General features: G+C 41.9%; 1 protein-coding gene across 2 annotated transcripts in view; it reads right to left on the bottom strand.

Moving 5' to 3' along the window:
* Window positions 1-21,471, bottom strand: part of ABHD11 (abhydrolase domain containing 11) — a 554,138-nt gene that overhangs the window by 144,387 nt on the left and 388,280 nt on the right. Inside the window, exon 6 of one of the 2 annotated variants that reach the window (XM_044054159.1) lies at window positions 15,234-17,635. The exons of the other annotated variant lie outside the window; for it this stretch is intronic. Coding sequence (XP_043910094.1) covers window positions 17,497-17,635 — 139 coding nt within the window. The 3' untranslated portion in view covers window positions 15,234-17,496. Of the gene's footprint in view, window positions 1-15,233; window positions 17,636-21,471 lie in introns of those variants that run through there. 2 annotated transcript variants of the gene reach the window in all.

The following is a 21,471-nucleotide window of genomic DNA, read 5'->3' on the forward strand; positions in this document are numbered from 1 at the left end:
TTGGGCTTGCCAAAGAACTGGTCTCTGTCGCCATGGTTCTGCAGACCCCCTCTGCTGCTTGGGCGATGTCTTCCATTATTACCCCCTTCTCTGCCTCTAGAGGGGGTTTCACCACGAGTGCTCTGGAAAGATCTTTGAGATTTACAGAACCGTAACTTTCCACCTCCCCTCCCTTTGGGTTAAAGTCTATTCAGGGTAGAAAAATGTACTCAGGCAGACTAGATCTTTCAGTCTTTTTCACTCCTGGTAAGTTTCCTTTACGTTAGGTTCGAAAAAGGACAAACCGGCAAAGGGGGGTGTTAATGAAGGAAGACAGAGTTGCGCAAAGGAACATAAGCGCATCCCGGAATGTCTCCTGAGAGCGATTCCTGTACTTGCTGCTCTGCTCGTACCATCCGCTGCATATGACAGACGCATGGAAGAGTTCACTACTGAATTGAGTGGAGAGCTGGGAAGTTACCTTGTCCAAAACTCCAGCAGGTACTGAATCCCACAGGATGTCTCCTAGCTCCTTCAAGAGATTCCTTTGTAACCTAGTAAAGTATGTGAGGTAGTTCAGCAATCGAAGGACAAAGGCCGCTGAACACATACGCTTCCCGTATCTGTCCATAATCCTAGATTCTCTATTAGGATGATGAACAGATGAAGTCTCCGATAAATCCATCTTGGTGGCTGCTGCCACCACCATAGCATCAACAGGTACTCCTTTAGTAAGGTAAAGTCTGTCTTGGGGGGCTAGTTATAAATTTGTTAGGCCTCCTGGGGACAGGCTTTGTGGTGTCTGGGGACTCCCATTACCTTAGAGTGTGTAATTCAAGCAACTAACTGAAGGGTGGAGACACCCAAGAGGTGAGAGGTTGAGACCCAAAAGCCTTCAGGAGGACTAACTCATCAGGAGGGTTAAGGGATTTTCAGCCACCCCTCTGGTGAAGAATCTCTAAGCCATCTGCAAAGGAGATATCTTCTGAGGGGGACTGTGGGGACTCATCCAAGTCAGTATCCGAAGTGACTGACTCCTGAGGGGAGTCCAGATGCTTCCTCTTGCAGTGTCTCTTCCTAGGCACTTCTTCAAAGGGGACTTCTGGAGAGGTCTTGGAAGAACATGGCTCATCCAATGGAGCTTCCTGAGGCTCAGGATCTCTACGCTTCAATGGAGCATGTGATGAAGAGGCAGACACCGTTGCTTTCAGGGAGAAAGCTGCTCGAACTGATGGAGTGGATATCGGGGTGGACAAAGCCCCCTCATAGCCTTGAAGGCCCCTCGATCCCGAAAGGAATCCCTCGGATCTGATGATTCGATAAAAATAGTCTGCGCCAGTACGGAGGGCTCCAAGCCAGAGGTCGTGGGCCAAAGCCTCGAGAGGTAAAGTCGGCACCGACAAGTCTTTCCTACTATCCTCCCTGGACCCAACCGGTGAGTGTCGGCCCAGAGATTCCTCGGTCATCACCGAAGGCATCAGGGCAGTCAGGGCCGAAAAACCTAGAGTAGGTGTCGGATCCAAGGGGTCCACAATCATCAGTTCCACTCTCTCTGGCTCTGAAAAGTACAGTTGTGTACACTTACCATAAATGTAGATGTTCAAGTGTATTCACTGTTGCAGTCATTACATTTGGGTAATATGCTGGCAGGTTGCCCTCAGTCGGCCTGAATAACAAAGTCTTGGGTCCTGCATCTGTTGCTGTCTCCTCTTCCATGATGTCAGGTCATCAGGGGTATAAAACATGCAGCAGATGTCATTTTAATCAGTTTTTCTTGCCCCAGATGTCAGGTGCCCCCCAAATGGGGAGCAAAAAATATATAAATATATATATAAGCATGTAATTTAGAACACAGAAATTTTACCTCCAACTAAAAGCAAATACACCAAAAAGGCTTGTGTGCATAGTGAAGGAAAGAAGAGGTATAATAACAGAGAAGAAAGGGGGCTGGCGGGTGGGTAACCCGGACTGCAACAGTGAATACACTCCAACATCTACATTTATGGTAAGTGTACACAACTGTACTATGTTGTTCGTGTTTCACTGCTGCAGTCATTACATTTGGGTAGAATCCCAAAGCTATGGATGGGAGGATAGAATTATACAGCATTAGGAGCTGCTATAATGTCCTGCAGGACAGCAGTGGCAAAGCCTGCCTTGTATTTAGAAAAGAGAGGTAAATGGAAATATTTTGTGAACGTATGAACTGAATTCCAAATAGCAGCTTTTAGAATGTCTATGGTATGAACCCCTCTGAGAAAAGCTGCATAAGTAGATGCAGCCCTGGTGGAATGGGATTTGATCCCCTTGGGGACAGGTTTACCATGGTGCAAGTAGCAGAAACGAATACAACGGCTTAATCATTTTGAAATAGTCTGCTTTGAAATAGCCCTCCCCTCTGCCCCTGCAGCAAAAGCCGCCAGTAGTTGCTCAGACATTCTTAGAGATTTTTGTCCTGTTTAAAGTAGAATCTTAGTTGTCTGTGTACATCCAATGAATGCAAAATCCGCTCCCCCTTGCTCTGCAGATTTGGGAAAAAAGTTGGCAGATGAATGGTCTTGGTTAAGAGCCACAATGGATACCACCTTAGGCATAAAAGAAGGATTGGTCCTGAGGGCCACCCTGTCCAGATAAAAGATAACAAAAGGCTCCACTGCCATGAGAGCCTGTAGTTCTGAAATCCTTCTAGCTGATGTGACTGCTAAAAGAAAGGCAGTCTTCCAAGAAAGAATTTTATGTCTGCAGTGGCAGCTGGTTCAAAAGGAGGTAGGGTGAGTTTTTCCAGCACAAAATTGAGGTCCCATGCAGGTGTTGGACTCTCCTGGGAGGAGGATCTGTGTTGTAATGAGCCAAAATGGCAGAGGCATGGATTTTTATAGAAGAAAAATATAGGCCTTTGTGAAGCATCTCAGTTAAATATTGCAGAATCTGAGGAATATTGGGCATTGCTATATTTATTCCTTGTGCATGGTTCCAGGCACAGAATCTTCCATTTATCAGCATAAGATTTTCTAGTGCTAGGCCTTCTAGCCTCCAAAATGACATCCATCACAGGTTTACTGAGGGATGTGACTAGTGAAATTAGTTGATAAGTCATGCTGCAAGATTCAGAGTTTGGAGCAGAATGTGCAGAATTTGATAGTTCTGCTGAGACAATAGATGAGTCTGAGGCAAGTACCACGGAGAAAGGTGTGACATATTCCTTAGAAGTGGGTACCAGTGTTGGCGAGGCCAGTCTGGAGCAATCAGAATCATTTTTAGTTTTTCCTGTCTGACTTTTAGTAAAATCTTGGAGAGCAGATGCAGAGGGGGAAAGGCATAAACCGATAGGGTTTTCCAGCTGAAGGATAGAGCATCCACTTTCCAAGCTTTTTTCTGATAAATTATTGTGCAGAATTTGTCTAACTGGTAGTTTTGGGGGGAGGCAAAAAGATCTATGTCTGGGCTCCCCCACTTTCATGTCAACATGCTGAAGATTTGCGGATCCAGTTTCCATTCGTGTGGGTCCATAAGATTTCTGCTTAGGTCGTTTGCCAGAGTATTTTGCTTTCCTGGCAGGAATTGAGTTTGTAGACGTATTTGGTAAGTCAAGGCTGTGTTCCACAAGGCCATGGCTAGTCTACAAAGTGGGTAGGAGTGGGTACCCTTCCTGCTTGTTATGTACCACATAACTGTGGTGTTGTCCGACTTTATCAGTAGGTGTCCTGGATGAAGGAAGTCCTTGAAGGCTGTCAGAGCATTCTGTACAGCTAGCATTTCTTTCTGGTTGATATGTAGGTGCATCTGAGTTAGGCTCCATTCGCCCTGAATGCATCTCCCTGCCAGACACCCCCCCCCCCAAGCATAGTCTGATGGGTCTGTAGTCAGGGTTTGGGTGGTAGGGGGTAGAGTGAACGACAGTCCCTTGTTTTGGTGACAGGCCTCTGCCCACTAAAGGAACTTCTGTTGCAGGCAAGGAATGAAAGGAAAAAAGTTATGCACCTACCATAATATGTTCCATGTTAGTTGTCTTCATCTCGCCTTCTTTCTTGCTGGTTGAGTTCGGAGCCGATCCTCGGCTCAGACTCGGCCATCTTGAAATCGAAGGCACCCCTGCCACAATGTAAAGAAGGCTCCAGCTCAGAGGAAACCGGAATCATCCTCCGCACCAAGGGAGACGGCTCCGAGGCCAATATAGGAGCCGAGCTCACCTGCGCCGATGCTCCGAGAAGGAGAACAAGGTCGGTCAAGGGTCTGATGCCACTCGCCCCCTTGGGGACTGATGACTGATCCGAAGGATGAATCGTTATTGGAGCAGACGGTTCCACGACTCGGACCCCAACAAACTCCGGCTCTGAGCTCAAAGGAGTCTGAGGAGGAATATCAATGGGAACGGACAGAGCCGACACCTGTTGAGGAGGGCTGGACAACATTTTGGCCAGTGCCTGCGACTTCAACAACCTACTGACCACTCTCTCCACGTCATGGTCCGAGAGCCTAGAGGACAGAGAAGAGTGGGAAGATCTATGACTACGGTCACTTTGTAAAAGGAGGGACTGAGGAGCCGAGTGTATTGACTCCAACGAAGGGGACCTCAGTCTCTTGTGAGTCCTTGTAGGCTCCGAGGGTACTGGTGGAGCTGACGAGGAGGCAGTCTCCTCGGTTCCAGTCGGAACCGAAGAAGTAGACAAGACTTGGGCCAAGGACGGCTCCGAGCTGGGAGCCGACGATTTGGCTGGTTTAGGAGACTTCACCGGCTGAGCCTTAGCTGGTGAATCCTGAGGCTTAAGAAGGCCCCTCAATATAAGTTTATTTCTGCGCTCCTGCAGAATTCTTGGGCTGAATGCATGCATACAGAACACGATTTCTGCAGGTGTACTGCGCCTAAGCAGTAGATGCAAGAAGTGTGCCCATCTGTCAGAGACATTTTCTGACAGCATGAGTCACACTTCTTGAATCCCGAAACCTTGGAATCTTTTGACATAATGTACAAAAAACACAAAACCACTCTAAACTATAAAATACTGCTAAAGTGACTATCTTAGTAAAAGTCTAAACTAAGAAGACTAGTCCTAACACTACACAAACAATAAAATACTAACAAGAAATATATCTATTTTTTTTTTTTTTTGATACAAGTAGGAATCTCTAACTTAAACGGTAACCTACGAATAGGGGGAACAGGTGGGGGGGGGACTCTAATTTAAACGAGTTCTAAGGGAAAGGAAAAACTAAAACACTACTAATAAAACTAAAGGTACTATATATCGCTAACAAATAACAGTAGAAAAAGGTAGTAATATCAGAAGAAAGCTAATAAAACTAAGTTATATGAACCTGAGCCAGTATCCAGGAATGTCGCAGCTGAAGCGGCAAACGAGATCTGGGTAGTGAGCGCTAGGCATCTTGGGATAAGGGGTAGCCTCGAGCCAGTAAACCGCTCTCGAGCTTTAGAAGATGGCTGAGTCGGACCTGAGGATCGGCTCCGAACTCAACCAGCAAGAACGAAGGCAAGATTGACAACTTAACATTCATTGTTTCTAGGCTGTGACAATGTTGACTCCATAAGCTTTTTAGGTACCATTGAAGTTTCCTCATATGCAGTCTTGCATATGGAATTAGTAGGATGCCATGAACCCCAAAGCCTGCAGAATTTGTCCTGCAGATAGCTGGGTTTTTGTGGCCACTTGTTTGAAGTATGTTATCAATTGAACTTGTCTGGCATGAGGTAAGCCATCTGGGCAGTTGCATTCAAGCTTGCACCCAGGAATGTAATTATTTGAGAGGGTACCAGTTGCAATTTCGTTTATGGTGTACCCTAGGCATGTTAGAAGCCTTTTTTACAAATGCCAGATGTTGTAATGAGTGTCCTTGTCCACTGCCTGAATTAGACAGTCGTCCAGATATGGATAAATTTGAATTTTTCTTTGTCTGCAAAATGCAATCACTGATGACAGGCACTTTGTGAAGACCCTGGGCGCAGTAGATAAGCCAAAGGGCAATGCAGAGAACTGGTAATGCAAATAGCCTGCTTTGAAGCAGAGGTATCTTCTGCAAGATTCCCGGATTGGTTTATGCAGGTAAGCCAAGTGTAGAGTTGCCAACCAGGCATTCTTGCCTAGTATAGGCAAGTAGCTGTTGTAGAGTCAGCATCTTGAATTTTGGAATGTCCAGGAGAGTATTTAGAATGGACAAGCCCAGAATTGGATGCCATGATTCGTCTTTTCTGGGTACCAGGAAAAGTCTTGAATAAGCCTTGTCCTTTTTTCCTTTTCTGGTACTGGTTGAATAGCCTCCATATCCATGAGGGACATGACTTGTTTCTTGGCCATTGCCCATTGATTTGGAGGCAGATCTGGCCATCCGTTTGGAGTTGGCAATGTTTGGAAATGAAATCTGTACCCCTGGGATACTATATTTAAGATCAACGTGTCCTGGGTAATTTGATGCCAATTTTGAGCATGAAGTGCTAGCCACCCCCCCCCCCCCAAAAGGGGCTGCCAAAAGATAAGTGCTTGGAAATGGCAGAGGAAAGTCACTGAGACTGTTTACCATAAGGTGGTGCTTTGCTATTTCCAGATTTGGAGGTGGAGGCACCCCATTGTTTTGTCCTGTAAGATCCTTGTGACTGAAACCTGGAGCCCTTGGAGTGTCTGGTTTTGACCTGAGCGGCTCTGTTGGGTACTGGAAAGGACCAGTTCTTAGCAGGCCAGTGCCTACTGAACCTGGGTGGCTGCACTTGCAAGAAATCTTTACCAGTTTGCATAGATTTAGCTTTGTCTTCCATCTTTTTCAAAACTTTTTCTGCCTTATTACCAGACTGTCCTGCTGTAAAGGAGCATCCAGAAATTTAGCTTTAACATGATCATGCAGATTTTGCTCCTTGAGCCAAGCATGCCTTCTTATCACAGATCCAGTTATGGCAGCCCTGCAAGAGGCCTCTAAGAAATCAAAACCACATTGCAAAGTATGCTTTCCAACTTGTTCAGCTGAATGCAATAAATCCTGTAACGCTATTTTCCACACAATCAGAAATCATCATCATTTTCTGTTTCAGTAAGCCCATGACATGCTGTTGATATTTAAGCATTTGAAATTGACAGTTTAAAGCCCTGATTGCCAGGGTTGCAGGCGTATAAACCTTCTTACCCCATCTATCCAGCGAACTGGTATCTCCATCAGAAGGGGTAGGATTTTTAGCAGTAGAAGCCTTAACACCCTTGGGACCCTGAGAAATTGATTCAGGGTCAGCAGTAGGATTTTAGAAAAGAAACTTGTGGGAGTCAGGAACCCTGTAATATCTGTCTGGCTTACTAGGAGCCGGAGGCAGGGAATCAGAAGCCATGCTGGATTCTGAGAAAACATAATCAACAATGTCTAAAACAGGAGGTATAGCCAAAGGCCTATGCTGAGGAAGAAGAAGAAAATCCCCAAGCCTCTTTTTGGATTCTGTAAAATCCTGACTCTTCCCAATGAAAATGTTCCCTTAAGGTATGCAAAGTCTCTCCAAAAGAAAAATCCTCAGGAGGAGAAGCAGAAGGGATAGATTCTTCTGCATCAGAGTCCTCATAAGGGGGAATAGAAAATTCCTGATCAGAAGAGGAATCAGAAGAAATGGAAACCTGATCTGAAGATTCATAATCAGTGCCTTGCCTAGGCCTCTCTGCAGGAGGGGGTTGGGAACCCCTGATCAGAGTAATTAAATCCTCAGCCATTTTGATCATTTGTAGTTTAGGCATAGGGGCCTGAGCACGTGGCTCATGCGTCTGTTTTTTAGACATAGAAGCTGGTTTTGGCCTTGTTTTTGATGATGGCGTCGGTTTAATATACAAATCTTTAGGCCTGAAAACACCCTCAGAAGCCAGTGCCTGTCCAGCGGCTCCGGACCCATCCAAGGAAGACATCCGTGGGTTCAATACTTGGAGAATCTCACGGCATACCGGATTCCGAAAGGGTCTCGTTAGAGGCCTGCGACTCAAAAGTAGCAGGCATCAGGAGCTGTGAAAGCACCTCACTGAGTACCGGCGAACCATCGACTGGCTTAGGAGAAGCTTCGTTGGTTTTGGACCTCAACGGTTTGTCTCTTTTTCTTTGCGTTTTTTGTGAATTCCGGTGGTCGGATTGCTGACAGACGACATTTCAGGAAAGTTAAATCTTGAACCAAAGTATTTAGAAGTAAAAATATACCGACGCAATAGTGCATTGATTAGGTTTATCACAAAACCGACAGCAAGGCACATTGTGGTCAGGGCCTAGGCAAGGAATACAGTACAAATGAAAATCCTTATGAGGTATTTACTTCCCACAAGTAATACAATTAACGACTTTTACTGACATCGGTAAGGAGCAAGAAAAAGTTTCTCCAATGGGGTACTTAGCTTTAGTTTGAAGACTTCGGTTCTGAAACTCGAAAACGAAAATTTCAGGAGTCAGCCGACCGGCACTTGAACTGCTTCGGGCACCGCACGGCAAGAAAGACAGATTAAAATGGAGTCGGCTGCATGTTTTATACCCCTGACGACCTGACGTCATGGAAGAGACAGCAACCAACAAAGGACCCAAGACTTTGTTATTCAGGCCGACTGCGGGCAACCTGCCAGCAGATTACCCAAATGTAATGACTGCAACAGGGAAACACGAAGAACATCTTCCATGCAGTTCGGAGGAGGAAGAGAAGATGTAGGAAGAACTAAGGTTGGCTCCAAAGCCCCAGGGGCCGGTGCTGATAAAATTTTTGCCAGCGCTGGTATATGTAGAAGCTTCTTCACCACGCAGACCACATTCAAATTAGACAATCTACTTGAGGCCCGTGAAGAATGTGACGAAGCTACCAATTGCAATACAGAGGACTTTAAGGTAGGAGATACTGGGTCCAAGGTCGGGGACCGGCTCCTAACCATAACGACAGTTTGTTCCAAAGGCTGTGGAACTGATGTTGAAGCTTTACTAGAAGCTGATTTCAATTAGATTGACTTTTTGTCGGTTCGGTCTTTTTGGAGTTCTTGAAAAGAGTATTTAAGCAGACCCTTATCCATTAATGCTCTCTTTCTTTCATGCAACACTCGAACTGAAGGAGTGGCATATAGCACAGCTTTCTTGCAGGAATACCTCACCCAAGCAGTAGTTACATTCAGTATATCCATCAGTTATGGACATCTTTTGCCCACATCTAGGGCATTTTTTGAAGCCAGACTTAGCTTTCTCCTTCTCCTGATGAGACAGTTTAAAAGGCAAAAAACTAACAATAGTAAACACAGCAAAAAGGTCCTATAAAAAAGGAGGGCTCTTAACAGTAAAGATTCACACAAAAAAAAGCTAATAAAGCCTTGTGAAAAAAAGGCTTTAAGAATTAAGCTCACAATGAAAATATTTATCTGCCCTGTATGAAAAGGGCTGCAATTTCTCACTAACGCACACAATACAATACCACTGATATAAAAAAACTGCACACAGCTCGATAGAGAACCTGAATTTAATCCACAATAACTTAAAGCGCTTTTCGTTTGTCCTCTTGACAAACGTCTTCAGAAGTACATACAAAAACAGAAGTGCCAACTTAGTTTAAATGCTCACATGTAGTTGCGTAACTAATTTTCATGCATAGACGTACCCCACAACGTACAAATAAAATTAACATTCAGGTTAAAATTATATATTAAAGTATCATCTTTAACTAAATGTATTATAAATTACTAATATTACATATAAACACATATAAGAAAGTTTATAAAAACTTTTACTCCCATGTCAAAATAGTAACTACAAATGTATATACATTCAAAACTTTTAATTACTGTATAATCCAAAAAGATTACATTATTTAAAAAAGCTGTTGTTTTAAACATATAATAAACTGTAAGTCAATTATACTTAAAGGTTAACACCAATAACTGTAACGAGATCTAATTTTTGGTACTAGGTATATAAAGACTCACAAGAACCTATTTCATTAAATAGCTACACTTTAAATATGCTCCTCAAGTTTAATCATCTCTCCAAACTTTTTAATTTTAAAATGCTTCTTATTGAACACGAATCATTTAGTCCAGGGAACCTATAAGCATCAAGCCTTATTTGCCGAGCCAATTCTAGTTCCTCTAGGACCTCCACGCAAAGGGAAAGTCACTTGATCAATGGCCATATACTTAAATTTATGGTCATTGAATAACTGTGTGTGTTTGGCCAGTGCATTTTCAATTTTCCCTTTTGATATTGCGTACTGGTGTTCATATACCCTCTCACGGGGCCTATGCTCCGTTTTACCAATGTAGTATGCTGTACAGATTGACAGCTGGCCAAATACACTACATTTTTAGACTGGCAATTGAATTTTGATCTCAGTTTATACTCATACTGGTTAACAGAAAACATATTAGTAACGTCCATATGCCTATAAAAATTGCATGACTCACATTTAAACATCCCTGTAATCTTTAGGACTCTAGCATGCTGTTGTTCCAGCAGGTTTTTAAGGTTTCGATCTCTCTTGTAAATCACCCTTGGGTATTCACCTACCTTATATCAAGGAGTTTTGGGTAAACTTTAAATAGCTCCCAGTTCTTCTCTAAGATTCCTTTAATAAATTTACTTCCTGTACTGTATGTTGTAATAAAGCTCAAGTGGAACACTTTGATGCTAGGATGCGAGTTGTTAAAACCCACCGTGTTATTAACATTAACAAGTTCTGATGTACTGCTATCAATCACTTGGGCTACGCTATGCATTTTACCGCTTAAAATGGCGTTATACAACTTATTAGATCTCTTAAAATCAACTTCTACTATTAAGCGATTAAATCCTCAGGATACCCTCTATTCAAGAACATTGTTTTCAGAAAACAACATTCCTCTAAGAAATCTTCCTGGTAAGTAACAATATGCACAGCCCTTACTAGTTCACTCTTAACCACAGAACGCTTCTGTTGGCATGGGTGACAACTTGAAAAATGTAGAAATGCATTTGAGTATGTTTTTTTCCTATGTATTTTTGCTACAAAACGATGCTGGACCCTATCGTTCATTAACCACATGTCTAAATATGCAATTGCTTCAGTATTAAATTTTTTAGGCAAGGCTCAAAGGACAAACCAACCACCGAAACCAGCACAGGTACTACGGGTAATGCTACTCAACGCCAGAAGTCTCAACCTCAAAATGCACACACTCGAGGCTCTCCTCAGCATGGAGAAAATAAATGTTTATGCAGTGACGGAAACCTGGTTCAAGGCACGAGAGTGCACCCCAGCACTGCCAGGTTACAATTCATATCATACCTTCCGGCCTTAGTTACCAGATTGCAGTACAAAGGGCGGAGATGTATCCATATTTATCAAGGATACCCATATCTCCAGGTTAGTAGCGCAGCATGATGCCCCCAGAGATCATCCATGCGCAACTATCAGCAGACGAAACCACATTTCAAGTCGTAGCCGGTTATAGATCGCCCACCATGTCCCAAGATGCTCACTCTGCATTCCTTGAGACATTGGAAAATATAAAGGTCCTACCCAACACCATAATCTTGGGTGATTTCAACTACCCTGGTATAGACTGGGCGAACTACCAATGTTCCAACTCCTATGCTCAGCGATTCATAGAATTTATAAATTCAAATGCTCTTGAACAACTATTATGTTCCCCCACTAGAGGGGACAACATATTGGATTTAATCATCACAAATATGGGCACCCACTGTGTACCACACCCGTTATCACTCCCTCCTTGGTCAGATCCGGCCACAAACTGATAACCCTGGACATCCTCACCCATCCACCTCCCCTAGTCAAAAAAAACATAGTCAAAAACCTTTCCAAAGCAAACTTCAAACTACTTGCATCTGAAGTGGAAAGCTTCACTATTCCCTTGCAGAAGGATAATGACATCCAGGATGCGGAATCCTACACCAAGGCACTCTATATGCATCTTCAGGATTGCATGGACCATGCTATCCCAAATAAAACCAAGACTCCTTCCTCAAGCAAGAAGAAACCAGTCTGGTGGACCCCGGCCATAAGCAAACTTTACAATAAAAGGAGGAGACTTGTACAAAAAAGGGCCAAATCTCAAGTAGAAAAATCATCCCTGATCAGCATTAGTAAGAAATTGAGGGCCCTCATCAAGTCAACTAAAGCTAATTTTGAAAAGAAAGATGCCAAGGATAACCAGAAGGCCTTCTATGGCTACGTCAAAAACCTAAATGGCAACGCTCAGGTCTGTTCTGAGCTAGTACAAAATGGAACAAAATACACTGACCCTTCTGATATTGCCAACATCTTGGCTAACAGGTTCAGTGCAAATCCCCCCCCCCCCCTCACCACCTACAGGGCCTATTACCATTCCAGGGGATTTTGCAAGTCCAATTATCACTGATAAGTTCGTTAACAAGGCTCTATCTAAAGCTAACAACACTGCCTCCATGGGACCAGATGGTGTCCCAGGCTGTGTCATACGCGAGCTCCAAAAGGAATTAACCCCACATCTTAATACCCTGTTCAGTCTCAGCCTCTCCACAGGATATGTGCCCAGAGAATGGCACACGGCAACGGTGGTCCAGCTACACAAGGGTGGGGCCACAACTGACCCTGGGAACTACCGACCAATAAGCCTGACCAGTCTGATCTGTAAGGCAATGGAGCGAATCATTATGGAACTCATAAATGGAGAGAATGAGAACCTCCAGTCGCTGGACCCCACACAGTTCGGCTTCGTCAAGGGCAGATCATGCCTCCTGATCCTGGTGGATTTCTTTGAGACAGTTACTCAGGCTATAGATAAGGGAAAGGAGGTACACACGGCTTACCTTGACCTTGCTAAAGCATTTGACACCATTCCCCATTCGGGTATTATTGATAAGCTCACCAGCCTGGGCATAAACCCTTACGTCACAAGATGGATCGCAAACTGGCTCAAAGACAGATCCCATAAAGTAAGAGTAGTGGGGTCCATGTCCGAATCCAGACCAGTAATGAGTGGTGTGCCTCAGGGCTCCGTCCTGGGGCCCCTCCTGTTTGGCATATACTTCTCAGAAGTACAGGCAAGCACGGAAGGGCTGTGGCTGACAGTTTGCGGACAACTGCAAACTGGGTGCTATAATAGAGTCTCCGGCCGACATGGAGATCCTCCAGAAGGGCCTAAATGAGACTGATGCATGGTGTCAAAGCCATGGTCTCAAGCTAAATGCAAAAAAATGCGTAGTAATCCCCTTTGGAAATAACAGAGTACCCGCAAACTACAACATAGGAGGTAATCCCCTGAAATCTGAAAAAGAAATAAGGGATCTAGGGACCCAAGTAGATAGCAAGCTTTCCTTTGATAACCATGTTGCCAAAGTGGTTAGAAAATCCTTCTATGTGACCCATCTGATCATGAAAGGGTTCGCATCAAGATCTAAGGGTGTAATGGTGCCCCTCTACTCTTCCCTCATCAGACCCATTATTGAGTACAATGCACCAATTGGAATGTACCTGGCTAGACATCTCCAGCAGCTGGAGAGACCACAGGGGTACCTAACCAAGAGAATTACTGGCCTCAAACAGTTGCCCTATGCAGCACGATTGAAAAAGCTAAGACTGTTCTCTGTTGCATACTGCTTTCTCAGAGGCGATCTCTGTCTAACATACAGGGCCATATCCGACCCAGAATTGTTGAACATGCTCCATCTTAGCAAAACCAAATCTACTCGAGCTACACACGCTCCAGGGATATAAACCTCAACACAACAATGAATAGAACATGCTGGAGGGATAGATTTCCTTCGCAGAGACTTCCCTTACTATGGAACAGGGTCCCGATCTACATAAGACAGAGCCCCTCACTATCACTCTTCAAGAGGAACCTTGATGAGTGGATGGGTAACAGAAAGTTCACACCGGGGATCACACCAACAGCACTATTAGATAGGGGCCAAGGGTACTAGCTGCTAGTACAAGGGTAAAGGGAACTACTAAAGGGGCGGTGAATACCGCACAACGTGGCTGGGCTAATATATGCCTTCGGGCAGATAGCTCAGTACCAACCTATGATGTAAACTGAAGGAAGTCTGTAGACTGGTTGAAATAGTCAACCATTTCTATACTCATCTGCAGGTTGCCCTTTGTTAATATAAAAATATTGTCTAAAAAGAGAGAGTGTAGTATACTATGGAATTCATTAAAGTCACATTTGTAAACAAATTCTGACTCCCACTATACCATGACAAGGTTAGCTATACTTGCACCGCATGGGGAGCCCATGGATTATACAGTAATTGAAAAGTTTTGAATGTATACACACTTGTAGTTACTATTTTGACATGGGAGTGAAAGTTTTTATAAACATTCTTATACGTGTTTATATGTAATATTCGTAATTTATAATGTATTCAGTTAAAGATGATACTTTAACATACATATTTTTAACCTGAATGTTAATTTGCACGTTGTGGGGCACGTCGATGCGTGACAATTCATTATGCAACTACGTGTGAGCATTTAAACAAAGTTGGCACTCCTGTTTTTGTATGTACTTCTGAAAAAGTTTGTCAAGAGGACTAACGAAAAGCACTTTAAGTTATTGTGGATTAAATTCAAGTTCTCTATTGAGCTGTGTGAGGTTTTTTACTTGGTTTGTTTTGCGTCAGAGTAATACCACTGATATGTCAAGAAAGACTTAAAACATGGCCACTAACTTCTATTATGTTATTATTAAAGATAACTATTTGCCCCATAAAAAAGAAGGGCTAAAACCTAACACAACACACTCTATGTAATATATAATATAAAGAGAAAAATTATGTGCCCTGTGAAAAAAGGGGATATAATCTAATAAACACATACATATATATGGAAGATAAGAGAAAAAAAGGGCCTAAAAACACGGTCACTAATTTCTCGGTTATTAAGCTAGCTCAGAGATAGATGGGGAGAAGAGAAGACCTAAAAAAAACAGCCCTAAAGACTAACTATACAATCTAAATGTTGTAAAGATCTAAATACAAACTACATACACTATTCTAAATGATTAAATAACTATTTTTTTGTAAGGACAGAAAAGTTATTCACTGGTGAATGTCCGATCAAGTTGCAGTGGCACACAAGATCAGAGGGAAGATCAGGGTGCATCATGGGATAGGGAGTTGGCCTCGAAAGACCTTGAGCTTTTGCAGATGGCCGAGTCGGAGCCGAGGATCGGCTCTGAACCCATCAGTAAGAGTGAACGGCAAGAGAACAACTTCACATCTGAGTTTTTTAGACAATATATTTATCTTATGGGATGGGCCAGAAGAAACTGGAAGGAGGGTTTTTTTTTTTTTTTTTTTTAATTTATTCATAGTTTTGATGAGAACGATAGAAATTATTTAGATGTCAATATTTAGCACACTGAAATTTTGGTTTAAATTAAGGCTATATAAAAAAACGACATTTAGCGATTCTTACTTGCATTTCAACAGTTTTTGCCCCTTTTCTTTTAAGGGACTTTAGTGAGGAGACAAAGTATTAGAGTGGCCAGAATGATCTCCAATTGGGATGATCTACAGACTGAGATGCAGTTACTGCAAAAGATGTTTGTTAAAAAGAGAGTATTCTAAAACAATTGTTGACAAAATAAATGGAAATGCTAACTTGTGGGGGACCAAGTACAAGCCCTTGTTGGGGGTCAGCCTCATAAGTAAAGACACTTTGATGATGGTTGTTCAGGCAAATCAGAAATAGCCTGTGTTGCTCAATATAGTTATTGTTCATAGGGTATTAAAAACATTATCAAGCAGAACTGAAAGATTCTGAAAGCAAACAAAGGGATTTTTTAAAATATTTTAGGTAATGAACCTGCTTTTACATTTAAAACGTTGGCTAATTTAAAAAAAATTAGTTGAGTTGCTTTGGACAATTATAGGGAATATTGAAATGTGCAGCTTGTAATAAGTGCCCTTACATTATGGAAGGATAGAAAATTAGATTAGATAATATTTTGTCTTCGGCTAGAACTCTAAAAAGAGGCAACTGTTTTACCAATATACCAGTATTTAGCAAATGTTCAGGATGCTTGTGTTTTTATATTGGTAAAACAGAAAGATGCCTGAGGAAGAGGATTTATGAACATAATTACGATATTTGGAAGAAAAACTTTAATAATGCTTTAGCCAAACATGCCGATTTATGTAATGTATAGATGAGATTTTATTTTATGACTGTGGAAAAAGTGGAGAGGAATCCTAGGGGTGGTGATTGAGAATATTTATTAGCATATACAGAATTTCTTTGGCAGCTGAAAACAAATGCTTCAATGTCCCCTGGGTTGCATGAGCGTGTTTCAATTTAACCACTGTTGAGGCTAAGGGTTGCTAAATTACAGTGTACTTTAAAGTTTGACATGTTATGAAAATATGTATTAGCAATATTATAAAAGTTATTTTTTATAAAACTTTTAGATTAACAATTTTTTACTGTTAATTTTGGTGAGAATATTGTTTAGGACAGAAATTCTTACTCTAAGATAGCTGGTTCTCTAAAATTTGATTGGTAATAATAAATACACAAGGAAATAACTTGTTTAACTTGATATTCTGATGTAGTCCCTGTCTGAGGGATGAAAGCACTTAATATCAACTGTAATTTTACAATGAGTGGATTCCGATTTTAAATTGCCTGGAAATTGCTGAATGTTTCTGGAAGCTGGGCACATATCTCATCCACTCCATGCACATCAGACTGTGTAATGCAAGTAAATGTCACAAATAATTTAACTGGTCTGTAGGCAACATGGGAACTGAGTGGTTAGTCATGTAACACTGTAGTATCAGTACTACTGCTGAAAAGCAAGAGATCATGAGTAACAGGTGCTTTCCAGTAATTAATGCTATATGGTCTTCCAGTTTGCTCAAATTATTCTCATGTAACCCGTACCAAAAGTAGAGGTACAGACATGAAAATGTAAATGCACTGAAACTCAGTATTTAAGCTTGCATGATTATTCACAGCGATATACAATTCCATGTTTTACTCATGTAAATTTTTTTTTTTTTTTTTTTAACTACAAAGCCATGTTTAACGCCTATAATTGTAGTAGGTACATTCACATTCTAGTTCTCAAAGGAAATGCCACTGCTGACACATACAGCTATACTGAAATACTTTTTACAGTTGTCTATGTTGTAATACTGCACAGGAGGCAAAACACACTGTGAATGCTGAGACCAAATCCATTTGCAACTGTAATACACACTGCTGGACAGAAGCTTCATTGAAGCAGCACAAGAACCTTCTAGTCTGCAACACAGTTTAGAGTAGATTACCTTAAAACAGATCTCAATCTCACTGGAAGACTCCCTAGTAAATATAGGGTTAAAACGTCAATAAAAGACTGACTAGTCACAAGATACAAATGCTCCGTTTCACACCTCTTGGGTGCTATATTACTTTCCTAACAAGATCTGAACTGGCAGTTTTTCACTGCAGTGCCCTGCTGTGTATTAAACACTCAGACATCAGCTATCATGTAGTGATCTCGACTGTGCCTCTGGTAAGCCACAACCACCTGATTAAGATGCCATAAGCAGCAATCTCTAGAATGCCTCCAAGAATCTACAGACAGAGTTCAAGAAGTCTTGTGCTTTATCCGCATGGACCCAGTGCCCTGCCCCTTCAATGTATTCAATATCAGCATATGGAAACAGGCGAATGATTTCAGGATAATCTTCTGAGCTGTAAAGTAAGAAAAGAAAATATATTTTTATCAGCGACTTGCAACAAACCTTGACCTGTCAAAGTATGTGAATTGTCTATAAAAAAAAAATACAGCTATAATGCAGGCTGGGCTATCTTACATTTACAAATCCACTACAGTTTGTGTGTGTGTGTGTGTGTGTGTGTGTGTGTGTGTGTGTGTGTGTGTGTGTGTGTGTGTGTGTGTGTGTGTGTGTGTGTGTGTGTGTGTGTGTGTGTGTGTGTGTGTGTGTGTGTACTCGCGCATGTATTTATTATATGTATTTGCTGTACTACTTTTATCTATGGTTTATTAACTGGGTTAGTCCCAGTAGGCATATGCGAATTTTCAAGGACATCTCAGGGTAATCATGTGGACAACATGAAGGAACACAAATACCTAAGGAGTTGATGGATAACAGTGTCAAAATACATCAAGGTGACATACTAAAAAGATTGTCAATATGTCAATTGAGAGATGTCAGTAGAATAATGCCACCGAGGATCCAAAATGGTTTAAATACCATAATATTTATTAGAGATTGAGCTCTTTCATCCTACTGAGACTTCATCAGAATAACCAGCAATTAAAAATCATTAATTCCATACTGTTCCCAGAAAAAATGCATTGGTTAATTAAAATAATTGTGTAATTACTAATTCAGTTCTTAAAGGTACATGAATGAATTTAAAAACTTAAGGCATATAATATACACAGTGTATAAAAGCATATAAACTGCAATTTTATATTTTTTGTATGTAACCTTTTATGTTGTATATGCACATGTATGAAGCATATGCTTTTATACACTGTGTATATTATATGCCTTAAACTTTTAAATTAATCCACGTACCTTTAAGAATTGAATTAGTGGGGTAATTAAAGAATTATTTTAATTAACCAATGGATTTTCTCTGAGAAAACTATAAAATTAACATTTTTTAATTGCTGGTTATTCTGATGAAGGCTCTTCAGTGGGATGAAAGTGCACAATCTCTAATACATTTTACGTTTTTTAAACATTTTGGATCATTGGTGGTGGTATTCTACTTGCTTCTTGTTTATTTTTATAACACTACATCATTTTCTACTGGTTGAGAGATAGCCAGTTTCATTCCCTCATATTGTCAAAATCGCTTTTAGAGCAGAGTACAACAGCATTACAATTACACAGAGAGGACTACAGGATAATATGTAATCTCACCATCTTAGATCTTTCAGTTTAATAAGTGGGGACCATGGGCTATAATACCCTTCCTGAAGATGCTGAGGGGGCACTTCTCAGAGCAACTTAACCAATAAAATTAGCCTGTAGGTAGACTTTAGCCACTGTACTTAAATGGCCAGCAGTGCACGAAGTAGAAAACCTGGCTTTTGCAGATGCACTCTTCCTTTTTTTACCTTGACTGGCTGACTAGTCATAGCTAAGGGCATTCTACTTCTCATTCTGACTGGTGAACTCCTGGATTTTACGCATGCACACAGATCCCACCCATTTAAGTTGTCTATACCACTGTCTTTCTAGTTGCCCGCCTCTTATGTTAATCTGACCATATATCTCATTTCTCTCTACTTTCACTGGCTTATGTGAGTAATCACAAAATCATCATTTTTGAAATCCCACCCCTTCAATTATTTAAATTTATTGGCCATCCTACAGTATTTCATAGTACCAAATTACAAAAGTGACCACCCCTTTCAATCCATCTTGCTGTTTTAAAAATAGTAACTCTCCACTAAACCTTAACTTTTTAAATAGGTAAAACTTAAGTTACCTACTTTCACATCTAACTTCTGTAGTGCACACTGCAGAGTGCATTCTTTTCAATCTTACCTTTAAGCATCCCTGTGACTAGCACTTTCTCTAATACCTGCTGGAAAGCACTAGGAAGCCTTAAACTCATACAAACACTGAACTCTCCTTGTTAATAAGGATAAATTAATAGTAGGCACTAAACAGCCTATAATTGCAAAGTACCTTGCTAAGGAAACAGCTCCTGTACTTTACAAAGAAAAAAAAAAAAGCCCCAAACCAGGCATGTCCAAGGGTCAGCTTTCGGTGATTTCTCCTGTCCACCTGGTGAATCTGGGCATACTGGGGCAATGCAGCAATTGCCTCATGTACACAGACAACCCTCTCCTCCTACCACCCAACACTACAACCTGTGAGAAATGCACTTACATAGCCAAAATGGAAGCAAAGCTCTCTCCACCCAAGATTGTGCTAAACAGTCAAGAGGAGAAGGTTAACACCCACACTACACCTCAAGCAACACATAGCCCTTCTAAACCCGCACCACCTACACCCACATATAGCAACACTAAATCCACATATGCAGAGGCCCTTAACTGTAACCTGCCCAAGCAACAAAGACCTCTGAAGCTGAAACGCAAACAAACACCAATCACAACCAATGTGTCACATAGTTCACAACACCAGTGTGCCACCCAGCAACAGCCCCTAAGGCAAGACAATGTACCTAACACTTTAGTCATAGGTGACTCTATAGTCCGGCACACTGATGTCCCTCTCACCAGGTTGAATAAGGAGAAAATTACAGTCAGCTGCCTGTCGGGTGCCAGGATTCGCCACATAATGCATGCACTCAAGTCACTCCACAACAAGTACAAATATGACTCTGTCATTGTCCATGTTGGAGTGAATGACTTGAGACGTACCTCCCTGGACTACATGAAAAGAGACATGGAAGAGCTCTCGGATCATGTGGCCCAGGCAGGTATGACCCTAGCCCTGAGTAGCATCCTGCCTTCGCCCAGAATGATACAATATAAGGATAAAATGATTGACTTCAACAATTGGCTAAGCTTATGGTGTCATTCAAAGGGGATCCAGTATCTGTCTGCCTGGGATGACATGATTGACAGACCACGATGCTTTGCCAGAGATGGTCTGCACCTGTCGCCCCTGGGATTCAGGTTACTGGCTAAGGCTCTTGCCACCCCTACAGTGCCTTTTTTAGGCAAACTTCAAAGGACAAAACCACCACCGTAACAGGTACAAGCATGCAAAATCTGAAGGTAATGCTACTCAATGCTAGAAGTCTAAACCTCAAAATGCACTCTCTCGAGGCACTCCTAAAAATGGAGAACATCGATATCTGTGCAGTAACTGAGACCTGGTTCAAGGCTCCAGAGAGCACCCCTGCAATACCAGGCTACAACTCTTACCACACTTTTCAGCCACCAAACCAGGACCAAAACACTAAAGGTGGAGGAGTGTCAATATTCACCAAGGATATTCATACCACCAGGCTAGTTGGCCAACACAATATGTCTGAAATTCTCCAAGTGCAACTAACACTAGGTAAGACTGCAATCCAAATTGTAGCTTGCTACAGATCCCCACCATACCCCAAGATTCTCACTACACCTTTTTAAACATACTGGAAAATATTAAGATAGAACCAAACACCCTAATACTGGGTGATTTTAACTACCCTGCCATTAACTGGGAAAACTACTCATGTCCCAACACCTTTGTGCAACAGTTCTTGGAATTCATAAATTCCAACGCCCTGGATCAACTAATCCATAGTCCCACCAGGGGCTCCAATATCCTAGACCTGGTCATTACCAACATGGCAAATCAATGCTCCATACCTATGGTCACCCCCTCGTTAGTCAGGTCTGACCATAAGCTAATCACCCTTAACATCCACATCCCACCCCCACCCCCCAGTAAAGAAACCACCATAAAAAACTTCTCCAAAGCCAACTTCATGCTACTCAAGTCAGAAGTGACAAACTTCATGACACCCATGCAGTCGGGAACTGAAAGTTCAACTGCTGAATCCTACACTAAGGCACTGTACGA

This window comes from Protopterus annectens, chromosome 13.part0 (genome assembly GCF_019279795.1).
Source record: "Protopterus annectens isolate FY-2018-M chromosome 13.part0, PAN1.0, whole genome shotgun sequence".
Lineage (NCBI taxonomy): Eukaryota > Metazoa > Chordata > Ceratodontiformes > Protopteridae > Protopterus > Protopterus annectens.